At 41.0% G+C, this 18,696-nt stretch overlaps 1 protein-coding gene across 5 annotated transcripts in view; it reads left to right on the forward strand.

Moving 5' to 3' along the window:
* Window positions 1–18,696, forward strand: part of ntm (neurotrimin) — a 398,233-nt gene that overhangs the window by 324,190 nt on the left and 55,347 nt on the right. For all 5 annotated transcript variants that reach the window (XR_005203765.1, XM_037747921.1, XM_037747920.1 and 2 more), the window contains one exon: window positions 18,042–18,274. Coding sequence is in view for 4 of the 5 variants with exons in the window: in XM_037747921.1 (XP_037603849.1) it covers window positions 18,042–18,274 (233 nt within the window). In the remaining variant the exon portion in view is untranslated. The remainder of the gene's footprint in view (window positions 1–18,041; window positions 18,275–18,696) is intronic.

An 18,696-nucleotide genomic window follows, 5' to 3' on the forward strand; every position in this document is an offset into this window, starting at 1 on the left:
ATGACATACTAGACTATAGCACAGTTATATACTGTAAATGTACAGCAGGCAGTTCAAGATGTGAGGTGTAAAAAAGCAATTTAAAGTTACACCATGAAAACAGTTTATTTAACTCCATCCATCCATTTTCATCCGCTTACGCGGCAAAGTATTCCAGGCGTCTCCCTTCCCAGCATTGTTTCCCAGCTCTTCCTGGGGAACCCTGAGGCATTTTATTGGATTGAATCTGGTAATTACTTAAAACTTCAGAAATGATACCCACCCCCACAGTTAGAGTGTCCTTAGAATCCAAGTGGCTCCCAAGGATTGTGCCACCGGCATATTCCATGATACCGCTGAGCATTTTGTAAACTGCAAACACAATGAGGCAGCGTCGCACGCACGGTAGTCTGAGCTTACTTTAAGTGGATAGCATGAAGTAGGTTAAACTGATCGGGGAACATAGCTTGCTACCAGGAGGGGGGACGGTCGCTCACTTTGACATTCATATCCACAGACTACCATCGGAGGACAAAGAGCACACAGATAGTTACTGAGAAAGATTGACAGACTTTTTTTTTATTTTTAACAAATGCATGATTGTTATTATCTCTCTGTTATCAGTTTTCCAATATTAGGGCTCTGATACTGTGCTCATGTACTCGTACTCGCAAAACGGCTCCGATACAACGGCACCGATACCACTTCACGGCAGCATGACGTTAACCTCTTGGCCCGGGGCCGGGATCCCAGCTCAGACGGCATGCGCCGGCCATCACTTTCATTACGCCACGGGGTTTTGCTTGCACCCTCTGACTCGCGCGTACGTTAGACTCCTTGGTCCGCGTTTCAAGACGGGTCGGATGGGTTGCAGACATCACCGCAGACCCCTGGCGCATTTTACGTGGGCCGAGCCCCGCCCTGGGGGCACGACGCGGTTGGGGCGCACTGAGGACAGTCCACCCCGGTCGACAGTCGCACCGGGAGCAGGGGGCCCCGTCCCTCCACGGCCCCGGGGAAGCACCTTCGCCCCCGAGCCTTTCCAAGCCAACCTAGAGCCGGTCGCGGCGCACCGCCTCGTATGCGGGACTCCCCAGCCTGCCGGGTGTCGCTTAAACCCTCCAGCTGGCTGTTAACGAGGGTCTTTAGGCACAGAGAAGCATTTGTATCGGTATTCAGTATCGGCGAGTACCCAGATGTAAGTACTTGTACTTGTACTCAGTCTGAAAAAAAGTGGTATCGGTGCATCCCTATCCAATATGTATTGGGTAATCTTTACAACCTTCAGTTACATTTGGTATGAACTAGTTTGGCTTCCACTCATAACAAGACTCTTGTATTGCTTTGAAAAATCATTGCTTCTAACTTGAAGGCAGGGTTGACGATATTCTCCAGTCTCCACTATTTGTTATATTGGTTGAAATGGTGTTTACACCCTGACAGTGATCCATTACTGATGAGCTCTGAAAAAGGAAGGAGCCCCGAGAGGGAGAGGGGGGGTGTTGGCGGAGCTCCTAAGGCCATGCTACTTTCAAATGATGCTAGCTTTCCAACATCATCCACCCTATCTTAAATGTCAGCAATGAGAGGGTTAAGGGAAATATACGGAAACTGAGAAAGTAATAATGAAATCAGTGTCCTCCAAAGTGTTTTGTAGCAGAAGAATATTGGATGACAAAATGATAATAATAATAATATAAGTAAATTGTTTCTTCCTCTGTGATGTGTGACAAAGATAAGTAGATAAATCATATTAATATTCCACATTCTTTCAGTGTGAAATCTCCCCCGCAGTCATGCCCTGCTGCGTTCTCCCCACTGTGAAGGACACACACTGTGGTACTTAAGATGAGAAGAAGGCCTTTGCCCTTCAGTCTCATCAACCACGGTGATTTCCAAATGGAAATCAGCAGACCTCGCATAGATTTGTGCGAGGGCCTCTGACCCTGACACTTGACCCGGTTGACCAAATTAAGATGTCGGGTCCGCAAAAAACTAAGGCTACTTTTGATTTTAATGAAAGTCAGTCGGTAAGGGGTTTCTTTTTGTTGCTCCAAATGCATCGCTCTTCTAAGTCTTCACTCTGAAATACACTTTGTTCACGCATTAGTCTTTTTTTGAAGCCAAGAAACTTTTCAAAGCCAGAGATTTAGCAGTGGAGTTAGTTAACCTTGTCCAGAGTCAGTCCTTCCCTCCACTTCCACGCTCGCCTTAAGTGATGGGCCTCTCATAGCAGCCAATTAGGCTGTGTCATTCCTCGAGGTGTACAGGCCCCGTTTGATAGATCATGCACCAGAAGCATGTGGAGGGAAAGGCAGCCAAGCATGCTCTTAGGTCAGCTCCATCCAACATACACCAACCCCCTCTATCAGTCAGCCAAGGCTGTGTGATCAATGGGGAGGAAACTGTGTAGCTATTATTTATAGGATCACCACGCCATTAGACCCAACTATCCACTTAGCCTTTGCCACTGACTGTTTCTGTGTGCCAGACTAGAGAGAATTGGAGATTGAGGATGGCTAGCCAGCCCATATTGTAGGAATCATTCTTTTCATTTATCTCCATCCACACTAAATTTACTCTGGGCTCCAGTGCCTCTGATAGAGCAAGCCCTCCTGAATTTTGATGCAGGCAATAGCACACCATTTACAAACCGCACTCGGCCATGTAGAACGTCTTTTTACGGCGAAAAATGTTGCACAAATGTTGACTGCTTGCAATTTTTTATTTTTTATTTGTTTTTGCAAAACAGTTTGTTAATGCAGTGGTATAAGAACGGTTGGAAAGATGAAATGTGGACACAAGAAGGCAGAAATAAACATGTATTACAGTACAGTGGTTGTTACTGTAATAATACAATAGAGTGAAGACTAACTGTGCAATAGCAAATGAAATGTACCATCCCATTTGTAAGGCCATTTGGGAAATAGGAAAAGGAAATAGACATGCACAGAGATGTATTGTCATGGTGACCTTCATTAGGGGATCGCTGAAGGCCTTTATGAATGATCTCCTAATACAGAGACTTCTACTGACCTCATTGTGCTGAAGCTCTCATCTCATCTCCCCTCATTTTGTTATTCATAAAATAAAATAAAAGATGAAATCCATTAAAGGTGACAATGAGCAATGCGCAGACTCATTTTCTTTCTTATTTTCTGTTTTCTTTTCATTGTGCCTCTTATGGGTACCTTTACACATTATGGAAATTGAGACCTAAGTACTCCCTTTAATTTCTCACCAAAATCTGCTCCTGTTTCCTGGAAGAAATACCCCCACAAACCCAAGATGGCAAATATATATATATATATATGATACATATTCTGTACGTTATTCTTCTGATCGTAGGCAGTTCAGTCATAAGTGAACATGACTTTGTCACAAAGCTATAAACCAAAGAACAAAGTGTTTCTGGGATATTATCAAAAGACAAACGTTCCTCTTTTGATACTTCAGAGTTGTGAACTCAAAGAATGCACGAACGGTCTTCTGGAAGTTCTAACATCCTACTGGGCATTGTCTACTGTAAATTATATTAACTGCCTTTTGCAGCAGAAGGATGTTTTTCTGATGACATTGTGAGACTCGTCTCACGTCTCACATTTGAAAGTTTTTGTTCCTTTTCATCAGAACCAGCCTGAGCTCTCCGAGTGATAAGCATCACGGCCTTTAATGGAATTTGGCCGGAGTGGGCTGATAAATGAACCGAGTGATTCCTGCATATGAGCCGGCTACCCACTGAATCTCCCGAGACTGAAATATGTCTGAGACGTTCGAGCCATTAGCAAACGTAATACTTTAAATGAGCCCATTAAAGCTTCTGTAGTTTTGTTGCAGAGGGGAATGGAAGCGTAGGAGTCCTCTGGTCTGCAGCGTCTGATTTATTGCATTTACTGTACGCTGTGTGAAAACGTTTATACAAGACAAGTGGAAGTGAGTGCTCCAGCGAATTAGGCCTGATGTGTAGAGCTGTGAGTGCCTCAATATTATTCACAGGGGTACTTTTATCCCTGGCTTAGCTTTGTGTCCAGCTCAATTAAGCAAAGCTCATACACTTTCTCAGACACTGAGCCTCGATTATCATCAGAGGAGCTGCTGGCCACGTCCCACCAGCATGTGTCCTTGCTCTCTTTCAGCTTTGTGAAAACAGAGGGTGGGAGGGGGGTTGGTGGTGGTGGTACTAACTGGCCTATTTTTCGTGTGTCAGTTTGGGACACAGCAGGAAACACTGGGTGCCTGTGAGTGGACATTTCTTGGCAATGTCAATTGCTCTGAGCCCACTGAAGCACCTTCTGGGACAAATCTCATACTCCCCAAACAAGTGTTTCCTCCTCTTATTTAAGCCCCCCTTCCCACCCGACCCCCATCCCCAACATCCACCCCACCCCCCAACCTCCACAAGGACAAGAACAAGCAAAATGTGACTCTGCCACATGACCCATGAGTGACCACTCCAAGCTATGGGGAGATAAACTAGAGCAGCGATGGTGGTCACGGATGAATTATGAAACAACAATGTTCCCCCGGGCATGAATGGACGCCTAAAAGCTGTGTCCCATCCTCGACCTATTTTTTTTTTTTCCTGCCAAAATCAGGTCAATTCCAGGTCAAGATCTTGCTTGCTGTCACAATCATGAAAACTATACAAGTTGAGCTCTACTTCCTACCCTCACTTTATTCATTATGACTGTATGACCCGATGACTTCTAGTTCTATTCAGATTAGATTTTACTCTCTCTCTATATATATACATATATATATATATGTATATATATAGTAGTACCATAACAGATTTAGGAACAACTGTTTCTGCTATTGTTGGTGTAACATAACTGTATATAAAGAAAAAAGAAATATCTAAAGTGTGAGAGAGATATGCCTCTGGTACTTACAAAGACCATTTTCAATAATTGCCCACTTACTGAGCCTCCTATTGTTTATTATTCTGTCCGTTCCCTCAGTTCTTTTTATATGTACCTTTTGTTCAGTGTACCTGTAACAGAGCCTGTCCTGTATACTGAGCCCCTGTACTGTATAAATAACAAAAGTTTATCTCTCTAGAAGATAACTTGCTCAGCAGTATCATCTGCAATTAAAAGGTCTTTATTTGTTCAAAGGGCGGCTCAAATCACAATACTGATATGCGAGGAGATTGTGTTTGTTCCATCTCAGACAGTGTGGGGGTGCAGGTGACATTACACCACGAGACAAAGCAGATTATTATCTCATATGCATGCATTGATTGTGCAAACACAGGCAGGACTGTCAGCTAAATGGCATGACAGTCAAATGACCACCGATATTTGTTCTTGTGAATTCATCCTGATTTTAACAAAGTAAAGCGTCCACATGAGGAAGTCCACACACAACACATCTGACAAGTGATTCATGTATTGTGAGAGTGGGTGGAATTAGGTAGCAGCAGTTTGTTTATGTGCCTGTATGAATCATTTTGTCGATAAACCTCAAAAGGAAGATATTTGCTGTTCTGAACGTTGTGTTAAAGGAGCACTCTGCTGAATTCACACCTGAAGGTCAGTTTACTCATCACGAATAGCACTGCTCTGTTGTATAATGTCCTCTGTGGCTCAGGGTGCGCCTCTTCAAAAGCTTGAGAGAATAACCCAGATGATGTTATAGTGATGTCATCGTTTTAATAGAAAACCTGCATCACACCAGGGAGGTGTGGAGTTGGAAAAGGGGGTGTTTACCAGGCAGAGATGGGCTTCTGAAAGATGATATCCAGTTGCATTATGGGAAATGTAGGATCAAACGTTTCTGGAGTTTGACCCATAGGGACCAAAAGTCATCCTCTGCTTATTTTATATATGTTTTAAATATGTCTCTCATGAATCATTGAGCTTTAAGGAAGTACAGTACTTAATTGCAGAGTATTCCTTTAAGTAGTTTTGAAATTGCATTCATACTCCTACGCTATACAGATTATGCAAATACATTTTTCAAAGACAACATCCATTAGATGGATCAAAATACCTCAACAAACATACAACAACAAAGGTGAACCGTGACCTGGTCAGGATCTATTCTCCATCAGCCACTCGAATGCTTACATAGAATAATAATAATAATAATAATAATAATAATAATAGAGGCCCCGATAAACAATGCAAGCAAAAGGTAATTCAACTGGTAGCCTCGCTCATCACAATAGTCTCTTTCACATTCGGCCTCTTTGCTCGATCGCTGCTTCGACCCGAACTGACACCGGTAACTAACTACAAATCTATGGCAACAGGCAACACGGGGCAGCGCAGCAGCAGTCGCACAAACGGCTCAGCAGTTACACTACAAGGATGCTGCGCGGCGATGATGAGTCGACTGTTTGAAAGAGTGATGCTCACTGGAAGATGTCCAAGCTTATACATTACAACTATTTATTACTCTCAAGTGTCGCGGCTCTTAATCAAGCCTGCCTCGGCTAAATAAATATATAAAAGAGAAGACTTGCTGCTCGCGAGGCAGCCGCTGCTGCTCTTCAAGTGGAATTACCACTTAGTTTAAGAGTCTGCATGTTATTCCTGTGGGCCGGGAGGGTTAAGTTAATCATTTTTTTTACACATTAAGATGTGATTATATCATAGAAATGCAATGTCTGAAGTTGCTCTTGGATATGAGGAGGAGGGGGGGTTGTTGGCTTTGGATTTTGAAACACCCAAGAAAGTCAAGTAGCAGGCCACTATAGGATTTTAGTTATTCCTCTATTTGTGTCTGTGGCGTCTCTGTGGACTTCACCATTACTGTGTGTTCCCTTTGCTTTCTTCTGAGTTTCTATAAGATCTATATATGATCCTCTTATGGTTTTACAGAACAAAACCACTGCTGCCAGAAATACAACAATTCACTAAGGAAAGGAAATAATCTACTTAGTGTTTTTTTTCCTCCATGAACTTGCAGCAGGTTATTGTGTGTTAAATCAACCAGCAATCCAAGAATGGATGTTTATGAACAATGTCAATGATTAACACTGCAGGACAAATAATGTGTGAATCAAAAGGTTCATTCTTTTGCAGTTTTAGCACTTTGGTGCACTTTTTGTTTCTTTGTTTCTTTGTTTTCTTAATTTATTTAAATAATCACAGATTGAAATAAAGACCAAGAAGACAAAGGGAAGGTTATATTATTTATCATGTGTCATTCCCTCCATCTCTTTTTTGGAAGGTGGTTCAGATGCCCGCAGACTAAAAACAAACTCGTCCTCATTCATTCTTTGAGCCAACGCTCAGCTAAAGAGACTGGCGATACGCCAGGGACAGTTTAAGCAATCTTTTTAATGTATCTCACACTAGATGTCCTTCACACGGTGCCATGATACAATTCACTTTAGCGCTGCTGCTGTACTGTACAATATAGGACATTGTTTTATTACTGGAAGTGATGCTTCATTTATGTGATATAACTTCCATCTCTAACTTTAAGTGCTGTTAGTCCCTAAATATAACCTTTAAAAGATATTTGTCCGTGGATACGTTATCAACCACATTTCCTTATCATGGCGCCCGGATTTCACTAAAGAACGTTTTGGCAACATTAAATTGAACTTATTTACTGTTGCAAATATGTAAAATGAATTTGTAGGAGACAGGGTTGGATCCAGTGGTCTGATGGTGCATATACCCGGGTCGAAGGCTGCATTTCACAGTCTTTCATGTGATTTTGGTGTTAACTGTACAAAATGACTTTTGTTCCCTGACTGTATCCTTTAAGGAACTGCATCCTCCCAGGCAACATAACTACCTCCTCAAAGAAAAGCAACAAGCCTAAAGATAAATGCTGTCTTAAGGCCTTCACACAGCGGGGGGGCGTGACGAATAAACAACACACAAAAATACTCGCCTGCAAATATGATATGTCTAGGGGCTTTTATTGTGAAAGGTAAGAACGGAAGACGTGGATCTGGTATGTGCTGCTTTTGTCAAGGTTGAAAGGATTAACCTTGGTCTTGGGTCGGACTACGGAGCCTCTGTGGTGTTTCTTAAATTTATACTCGCAACTCAACACGTTCCGCACAACGTGATTGGTTGATGCCTTTATTCGCGGTGCAAGAGCTCAGAAAAATCAAACTTGTTCTGCGTAATATTCACGTTCTTCGTGATAGTATTAATAACAAAAGCAGCAGTTTGAAAAAGTATATTGAGCTGCAAATTAATCACATGAAAAAAAAAGAATAGTCACCAGTCTAAAGTCATTTTAGCTGGATACTGAAGGGTCAGGCTCAGTGATTACTCTTCCCTTTAACTGGTTTTACTAATGATCTGTCCATTCACCACCTTACACCCTGTGATGCATGTCATGTCATGGCATCTCCATCATAATGTGAAGAGCCCATATTACAACCTTCTCAGTGAAAACACCACCGTAGAGCTTTAAGATGCATCAAGCAGATTTATTCCAGCCACATGTTACATGGAGACAAGTATGTTGACACAGCAACGTTTGCTAATGAATGCACGGATTGGGTTAATTAATGGCCCCATCAGCATAACCGGTGAGGCTTAATATATCATTGTGATTATGGCGAGACATTAGGCAGCTCAAGTGGCTCTTTTTCCATCAGGTCATGACAGCGCTTGTTTATCTGCATCGTTCAACACAGAGATGGAAAACATGAATACTTACTCACAGCACTTATTATTCTCTGGTAGAAATGTTCATCCGCCTTATATGACATGAACAGAACATTTAGTCATTCACTTGAAATATAAACCTTTATTACAATCATCATATTCATACAGGTATTTACATATCATTTAACCTCTGCATTTAACCCATCAGCAATTTAGGAGCAGCTGTTCAGCAGCCGGGGAGGTCTGTTATTGTGGGTTAATGACATAGATTTAATTGTGCTTCTATTTTAGACCAGCTTTTTACTGACCTCCTCCTTTTCTCAAGAAATACATGAGACACTGCATTAAACACAATTAAGGAGTAAGGATACTAATGTCACAAGTGGATGTTGGTTATAGAAGTAATGTTGCTTTTATTTTAGATTTATAGTGCACCGGTTGGTGACGTCTCTGTATTACTGACAATAGATGAAGCCCGGTGCCAGTGCTTGGACCACGTGAGAGGGGTGAGGAGGTTGGCGTCTGCGGATCTGAGGTTGCAGTACATATTTCCTATAAAGCCGACTGTCTCGTTGGATCTGAATCACGTGAAACCGCTTGAAACTGACAGCTATCAATTAGACAGCTTCCTGTGGTGGTGAAGATGAGCCGGCTGAGGTGAATGAGGAAGAGCAGAGTGTGTGTGGTCACATATGAGCTATTAAAGTCCAGGGGTTTGCAAATCAATGAATGTAGGCTACTATTGACTGTGAATGTGGTGTCACGTGCACATTTAAAGAGGTTACTTTCCCAAACAAAAGACACAGAAGAAGATGGAAGAGTACATCTTGGCTACGCGTGTGTTGACTCAGCAGAGATAACATTAAACAGTTGATCTACAGGAGAATAAATATTTGAATGCAAACACAGAATGCCTGAGAGCCTCGCTGCATCCTGCCACCTGCCATCTGAATATTGTGTTTACATAAAGACATTTCCACCATAAATTGATACAACTTTTGACATTTGTAGATTTCTGCAAGAAAGACATTTTTTGGCGATTGGATGGGGAACTTTTTTGTTCTGGAAACTGCCCAGAAACCCTTAGCCTAACTTTGGAGCCCTTTTTAGCTTCCTCCCCGACAAGCTAGCATGACATGTTGTTTTTTTTTAGTTTAATATGATATCTGTACCTTCACCCTTAGCAGTGTAAATTGTGTAATTTTCATATGATCTCTATTTTTATAAAAAAAAAAAAAAAAATGTACGCTGCCATCCGATGCAGTAATAGTGCACGGCGAAGGAAAAGTACTGGAACAAAATGTTGTTTTTGAAGGCTAAATACCAACAAATATGGATTGAACAGAATATTCCTTCAGATAAAAACATGTTGTGAAATTTTGAAATGACATTTTGACCTGTGGACTGAAGACTGACAATTACAGAGAGAGGATGGAGCGCCACGTCGCTCACTGTGAAAGAGAGAGTGAGAAAGAGAGTTTTATACTTAGACAAAAAGTGTGATTTTTTTCTGATTTGACACATATCATATGGTGAATATTGTGGACCTACATACCTTAGTGTGATTATAAGTGTATATGAGTGAATATTGGTGTGCAAAATAGTTTCTATATCCCATCCATTGTCTCAATGCACTTATACAGCCATTATGCAAATGCATCGGCTGTCGGAGGAGAGTCGGAAGAGAGTACCAACGTTAATCTGCAACTCAAAAGCTTCACAATTAAGTTTGTAGAGCCATTTTACCACACCCATATGCTAGACCCATAGAATATATAATTTTTCTAAGTTTCTTAAATTTACGAGCACCTCTAGGCCCTCAAAAATGTGATTTAATGCAGAGGAGAATAATAATAAACAAAGCGATTTCAATAGGACCCCTGATCGGTGCTTGGGCCCTAATAGGTATTTTTTCTTTTGTGTATAATCTCCGGAATCGTTGTGTTTTCGTTACCTTAGAATGAGACAAACTGGCTCTAGATAGAGACATTTGCGTTTTCACGTTTTTGCATCGGCCACTATAGTTTTCTTACACGCTTGGCACACAGGAGAAGTTTCAGTTGGATGCAATCTGCAACCTCACCGCTAGATACGGACAAATCACACACACCGCTCAATGTACCACAATTTATTTCATTTTATCTCAATTCTGTTTTTGTACATGTCATTTTTTTTTTTCTTCAAATGAAGCACATTTTTCTAATGGTGCACCACATGGGGTTACTGCCACATATAGATGTAAATCCCACGCACTTGTAGTTAATGGAACCTGTTTGACAACACACTTCCATGATGGTGTGCTACAGGCATCATTACATGATGCAATGCGGTCAGTGGGTGTTAAAAGGATGGAGCTTCACTCCCGGTGACTATCAGATACAGAGAAATGATCTAGCAAGAGAGTGTCAAGAACCTGACTGAAATCTTGGTACAGGTCAAAAGACAGCAGAACAAAATCATCCAAGATGGTTGAGGTGAAATGTCTCCTTGTGGTCTGAGAGACAGTTCCCCAGCTCCTTAATTATTATCACACTAAATCAACCTACACCTACTAAGACTGGGATGGTTTGCAAAATCTGACCATGAGAAGAGGTACTTGCGAGCCCATATGACATCTGTCTTTGTTAATGAGTAATGAGTATAATTTATCTAAATACATTTTTAGAATTTCCATCACGTTCTTTTCCTTTTGCCAATTAAGCCCACATCCCATTACGATATGCATTCATTGGGAAACATGTCTTTGTTGTTGCATTTAAAAGAAACACACACTTTGATGAACATATTCAGTTGAAGTGCATCATTAGAAGGTAACGCTAACAACCTATTCAGTGACTTAGTGTTGAAAGAGATGAATGCCGTACTCCTGGAAGCAAAGCTACTGATGACATAGCATTAAACATTAACTCAACTGATCCACAGTGTAAACAAAGTCTACTGGCGACATCTAATTGTGGCGCAACAAGTGTCATGTATTTTTAATGATCCACACATTACTGTCAGAAAGCACACGGGGGGAGAGAGGAGAAGCTGTTTGCTTACGGTTACAGTTTCACCTCCTAATCTCACATCTCCCCTTCCCTTCCTCCTTTCATGCTTTTGAGAGGATTGACAATTTTTTGGGGATTAAATTTTGTTTGCAATGTGTGCAGAAGCGATAAGGGGAAAATATATAGTATTTATATAGTATATATATAGTATGTAATATATTGCATTGTTTTTCTTCTTGATGCTCTCAAGGAGGATTTAGCTGGTGAGGCATATAGTTTTCATAACAATAACAACCTACAGTATGTCAAACCAGATTTTCTTTTCGATAAACTTATATATATATATATATATATATATATATATATATATATATATATATATATATATATACATATACTCAAGGGGATCATTCCAATTAGCTGCTGAACATTTTGCCTTCTAGGGATGTAACACCAGGTGAATTTAAAGGACCAGTGTGTCTGATTAGGGGATTTCTTTGGAAGCAGTGGAATATAATATGCATACATATGTTTTCATTAGTTTAGATGAATAATCACTAAGAATTGTTGTGTTGTTTTTTTTTACCTTAGAATGAGCCCTTAATATCTACATGAACGTACAAACCAAACGCTGGCTCAGGAGAGAGCCTTTTGCCTTTTTACGTTACCTGAAGGCCACCGTAGTTCCTCCAACACGCTTGGAAAGATAAGCAAGCAGAGGGGGATTCAATTGGTTGCAATCTGCAACCTCACCACTAGATGCCACTAAATCCTTTAAGTACAGTGCTGAATAAACATGCATACAAAGATGTGAATGACTATTTCTGCACATGTAGACTGAGACACTTTGCTAATGTACCGTATGCACTGTACAACTCAACACAAGAGGCTCCAAAGCTGCTTTCACTCTCTCTTTCCTCCTCGTTCCTCCTCATCAAAAGATCAGCCACTGCAGTCTTGTATCTTATGACATACTCTTTCATCACGCTCAAAGTGGCAGCACTTCCATTCACATAACATGAGTCATGAATTGGAAATTGGAAGGCGGTGGGTAAACACTGCCAGGATAGCGTCAGCTGTGTCACTGACCCTCTTAAATTTAACACGAACCAGTAAAGACTGTGTTTCCGTTGGAGACACTGGCCATCGCCTCGGACTTGAAGACCAACGTCCTCCGAGCTGGACACATAACATCGGTCTCTCTGTGCAGCCGGCTGTGAGACGAGTGGTCGGGGATCGCTGTGGATCAGATAGTTCAGAAAATGACATGAAATAGAAAGAGAGCTCATCATCGAGGAATCTGTGGCCAACGAGAGCTTTGTTCACTAGAGAGTTGTGGTAGAAATGTACAGCGTGTTGTAGATTTATGGTCTCCAGACACACTTTATAAACCCATACGGCTGCAGCGCAGCGCCATAGTATGTTTGAATAGCTTCCGCCTCCCAGTTGCCGTAGCTGCTGACGTAATAACATATATCTGCAACGTCATTTTGCCTAGTCAAAACTCTTAATTCAAGATATCCATAATTATATTTTGATTATCCCTAACTCCAGTTTGAGATATCTACAACGTCATCTTGACTGGTCAAAATGTAACTTTAGCTATCTAAAAATGACTATGTAGATATCTACAATTGAGGGGGAATTAAATATATATTGAATTGGAATTATGACTAGTCAGAATTAAATTGTAGATATCCGCAATTGAATTGTGGATATCCGTTAATTAGTATGTGCCATATTAATGTACATCACTGCAGCAAGGTGAGACGTTAAACCACTGGAGGTCGGAAAAATACAAGATGTTTAGGGGTGATGTTAAATCGCTTTTTAAATTCTTATTTCAGGATTTTATCAGGCAAACCAGATCTGCTCATTTTAAAGGAATGTTACAGGGCGGGCACAGATCAAACTCTGCTGTTGTTGGCGTTATTTATAAAGGTTGACATTTAACAGTGGGGAAATACATTTGCAGCTCAGAGAAATTAATTTACTGAAGCCATTAGAAATGAAAACCCTACTTTGAATCCACTTTGTCATAGTAAATTGATCCCTTGACATCTCACATACGCTGTGATCCATTATTTTTGAAAGCCTTTGCTCCTGTGTATTGATTGTACACAAACACAAACACACACACACACACCATTTTTGTCTTCTTTCCCCACCATAGCACCACCAATGCCCCAAGGATGCCATTGACCCTACTGCCACCACTGAAGTGGAAGTGACTGATGCTGTAACAAAAGCTGTGACAGCGTAAATGGAGCTGAAAGTCTTTCAGCTGCAGCGTTGAGTGTTGAGCTCTTGTTACATCGTCACCATTTTAAACTGTTAATGCTCAAACGCCCCGCTCTTTCTGTACGTCGGGAAATTAGGCTACAGAAAGTTAAATAAAACCAGACGATGCACAGGCATTGGCAGCCAGAAGCACAGGTTGTACAGAGTATGAATTTCTTCTTCCATTAGCACACTCCCTCAAAAACAAGACTTTTATTTCTTCCTGCAGCTTTGGCATTGCTTTCTCAGCAGGATCTGAAGATTAGTCATGAAAATACAGCAGATGTGTTGCTCTGTGGAAACAGTCAAAGATCAGTGGCCCAGCTCCTGTATCAAAGCAGCATTTTGTGACTGGTGAAACCAATCTGTTGTGATTGCGACGGAGCTCGGCGGAGCAGTTCTCGGCTCATTGTCTCAATCACTTCGGAGTGTCACAAACCAAAGTGTGTGGGCCGATTAACAAAAGAAACCCGATGACTGCTCGAGAGCTCCATTTGCATATGTACAATATGTCTTGTTACAAAGCTTATTGAAGAATTGTCAACATTCCAAGCAAGCTGTTCACATGTTTGCAATAGCTCAAATGCTGTTAATAGTTCCATTTTGACGTTGTATATTATTATACATTAAAATGTCCTCCTTCTTTAAGACTGAATTGGAAACTGCAGTTATGTTGCTGATATTGTATAATGACCCATATCATTACTTCGCAAAATCAACACAATTTTAATTAAGACGATTTGGTAGTGAAGTAAAAGACGAATGTTGGTGTGTCTGATAATGCCCCGGGTATTGATTTAAAAAAGGGATTATGGGAAATGTATTTCAATTATAACAAACCAACTAATATCTACTTATGCACCTGTTTTATGCAGAGTATCCTTACTCAGAATAAGCCTGTATGAATGCAGCTGACACATGCCCTATTCACTACACTGTCTTACAGTACAGTTTTAGCCTTTAAATGTACACTATCAGTGAGCCTGCACTGCAGTGGTCAACCAAACACTACACCAGCTGCTTTCACTGATTAGTTCCTCCTCTCTGGTTGAAGGTTTGCTAATAAGTGGGATGTTTGTCCGCCCCAGCCAGACAGGACAAGAAAAAAACATTCAGACATTTGCAATGAATAATAAAGAGCATACCGATGATAGTGTATCCCATACACATTTTTTTTTTTTTTTAAATATGCAGATGACAACAGTGGAAGGCATGGTGAGGAATGGTGATGAATCAGCCTACAGGGCTGAGGTGGTGTGGTGTAGGGCAAACAACCTGATTTTAAGCATCGCTAAAACAAAACACTGTTATGCAGATGACACCCAGCTGTATTTGCCCATCATCCCTAATGACCCCAATAGCCTCATTCCCCTGCATAATTTACTAATGAGAGCAAAGAGTGGATGCATCAAAACTACCTGCAGCTAAACAATAACACAACAGAGGTTGTACTGATTGGTCCACGCTGAGTGGCTGAAGTGCTTCAACACAAGCTGGGTTCCTTAGCTCTCTCTGCCACAAGCACTGCCAGAATCCCAGAAACGTAGGAGTCATATTTGACTTACTTCTGAAAAGCAGGTCAAGACAGTTCAAGCTTGTTTTCTGTAATTAAGAACCATCTCCAAAATAATATATTTTCTGTCCTTCAGCGGTATAGAGAAGCTCAAATATGCTGTCTATTTTTTTCACATTATTGTAACTCCATGTATTCCTGCGTCAGTCAGGGGCAACTCTCACGGCTACATCTGGTTTAGAACTCTGTTGGCAGGCTTTTATTAGGCATTAACAAAAGGGAACACGTTATGTACTACTGTATATCTAGCATCATTGCACTGACTTCCTGTACATTTTAGAATCAATTTTAAAACTTTATTACTCACTTTTAAAGCACAACTTGGACTGGCCCCAGAATAAATAACAGATCTCTTAACACCGTATGTGCCTGAACGTGGTCTGAGATCATGTGATCAGCTACTTTTTGCTGTTCAAAGGTCCACTTTTGTGACTAGAGGGCATCAGGCTTTTGATGTCAGGGCTCCCAAACTCTGAAATGCATTTCCTATAGAGATACGATCATCTACATCTGTATCCACAACACATTTTTATAAGGTCCCAACAGTATGTGTCTGTACTTGTATATGTGTTTTTATGTGCATATACATATATATACATACAAATATATATATATATATATATATATATATATATATACTGTATACATACAGTATATATACATACAGTATGTATACATCTTTTTGTGTATGCATGTATGTATTTATACACATTTATGTGCATAAACAATTATTATATATTTGTTTTTATCACCTTATTTTACTATTTTATTATCATTGATATGTTCTGTGAAGTTCTGTTTTTACCATATTGTTGTAACATCTATTTTGAAAAGTGACTCCCGGAGCTGACGATACCGACGAGTCATGTAACTCACGACTGACGTGACAAAATAAGTCCATGAACAGCGGTCTCTTGGTTGAAAGTCTTGTGTTTGTTTGACCAATCCTGCCCGCCCTGAACGGACTCTCACTCTATTAATACATCACTTGCTCCGACCGTTGAATAACGCCGTGGGTGGGTTTATATTGGAGTTAGTTGAAAGCCAGGTGCGTCACATACTGTTGCTGAAGGGCGCCACCGTGCGTCGGTTTCCGATGCCGAGGGGCACTTACCAAACGGTGGTATTTGACGAGTCGGGAGTGGGAACAGGTTGTCACTTCTTGCGCCAGTTTAAAAAGCTTACCTGGGGAGGTGATTCTGCACTTCTACCGAGCTAATGTGGAAAGAGTCCTCACCTTCTCAGTCCAGACCATTTACATTTACAGGGTGTCAAATACTGAGGCCTTTTCACAGCCAACAGCGTTCAATACTGCTACTAGAGACACCACGTTTTCTTTTAACTATAATGTAAACCCATCCGCTGTAACAGTAAACGCTCATTCACGGGAGTGACTGTGGTTATGTTGTTTAAAGAGCAAAAAGACACAAACAGGGTGGGCAGGAGGGGAGGTAGATGGGCCCAACGAACACAAGGCTTTCATCCAGGAGACAGCTGTTTGTGTCCCGTGAGTTAAGTTTCACTTTCACGTTACAATCAGCTGTTCGTTCATGTCCTGTGTTCACAACGTCCAGTTTCATTTTCACTTTACAAACATAGTAGTTTTAAACCCAACCATGTATTTTTTTTCCTAAACCTAACTTATTGGTTTTGTTGCCTAAACCTAAAGTGATGCCAAGGGCCGTGACAAAGCGGCAATATGTAGCGAGGTGAGATGAGAACGTGTTGCTCTGTCCAACATATTCTCATACAACAGTTTATATGATATCTTACCAAAAGGTTACACCTTTTTTTTGTGCATTTTCTTCTGAATGTCCAGCAACTCGTGTCAGTTTCTTTACTTTATAGCTAGGAACAGTGTATGAGACCAGCCGGCTCAGTCACAGTATTGTATGGCAACACATCCACACTTGAGATGTGACAGTTGGAAAGAGTTGTACGCACAGCATCTAAGTTCATCGGCTAAGACCTTCCCTCTGTCTCTTCCATACATGCCTCACGAATCAGACGCAGAAGTTGATCGCTGACTCCTCTCACCCTGCTAGCTCTTCAAATCCTTCCCCCCCTCTAGAAGGAAATTCAGAGTTTAAGGTGAAGGAAATCTCCCCTGAGGAATAGAATAGCACATATCCTGAGGCTGTTTGATACTTGAACTCTGACGCACACGTACTTGCAGTAGTAGGCATCAGCCAGGCTCTTTAAAAAGTAGGTACAGTATGTACAGCACACAGCGACAAGCACTTCAGAACAAATGTAGCGGCACAAAGCACTTAAGGACATTATCATATAATGTATGTTTGAATGTATAAATGTGATGCTCTTATTTTACATATTTTATTTACGTATGTGTGTTTTTGTGTTTAAAAGCTTCACTGAGGTGAATTCCTATCACCTGTGTCCACATGGCAATAAAGTATTGAATTGAGTCCTACTGTATGGGAGAGGAGTAATTGTTGTTTGTGAAAAACATGGCATGTGAATTGTTTACTTGGCTTGACTGTATGCATCTGGTCAAGAATACTAGATATACATTTTACATATTTGTCAATTCAATGAGTACTTCACTTTCTCTTAAAATAACCAGTGCACTTTGGTAAAAGCCCTATTTTCAATGCTATTTTTATCGCTTCACAGGTGTGCACAGGGGGACGTTGTCACACACACAGCATGGCTAAACCGGTCGAGTATACTGTATGCCGGAGAAGACAAATGGTCGGTGGATCCCAGAGTGAGTCTGGTGACCCTTAATCAAGAAGAGTTTACCATCAAGATTGAAAACGTGGACATGACAGATGAGGGCCAGTATGTGTGCGCAGTCCAGACAAGCAGTCGACCGAGAACCACCTCAGTGCACATCCTCGTCCAAGGTAACACATATGCTATGACTGTTACTACTACATGCTACTAAATAATACTAGCAATAATAAGAATTTAGTGTTACTGTCTGAGTGAATTTCTAAAATATTCTCTTAAAATGTCTACAAGCAATACATCTGTATCTTGTAGTCTCAGACTGGCAGGTGTCTCATGAAACATAGTTAAAAAAACACATCCATCCAAACCCTCTGATGAACACGCCAGTCTGTGATTACACACACACACACACACACATAGATATTTGTTCTATTTTCTACACTGTATAATTGATGGTCATGTTATTGCTGAGCACCAGCACATGAGGGCATGAGTGAACAAACCAGAGAGTAAAAAGCAGACGCATACTCTCTTTCTTGAATCTCATTTCCTCATTCATTGCTCCAGTGGAGCAATTAGGGGCTAAATGCCTTGC

Source organism: Sebastes umbrosus, chromosome 17, assembly GCF_015220745.1.
Source record: "Sebastes umbrosus isolate fSebUmb1 chromosome 17, fSebUmb1.pri, whole genome shotgun sequence".
NCBI lineage: Eukaryota > Metazoa > Chordata > Actinopteri > Perciformes > Sebastidae > Sebastes > Sebastes umbrosus.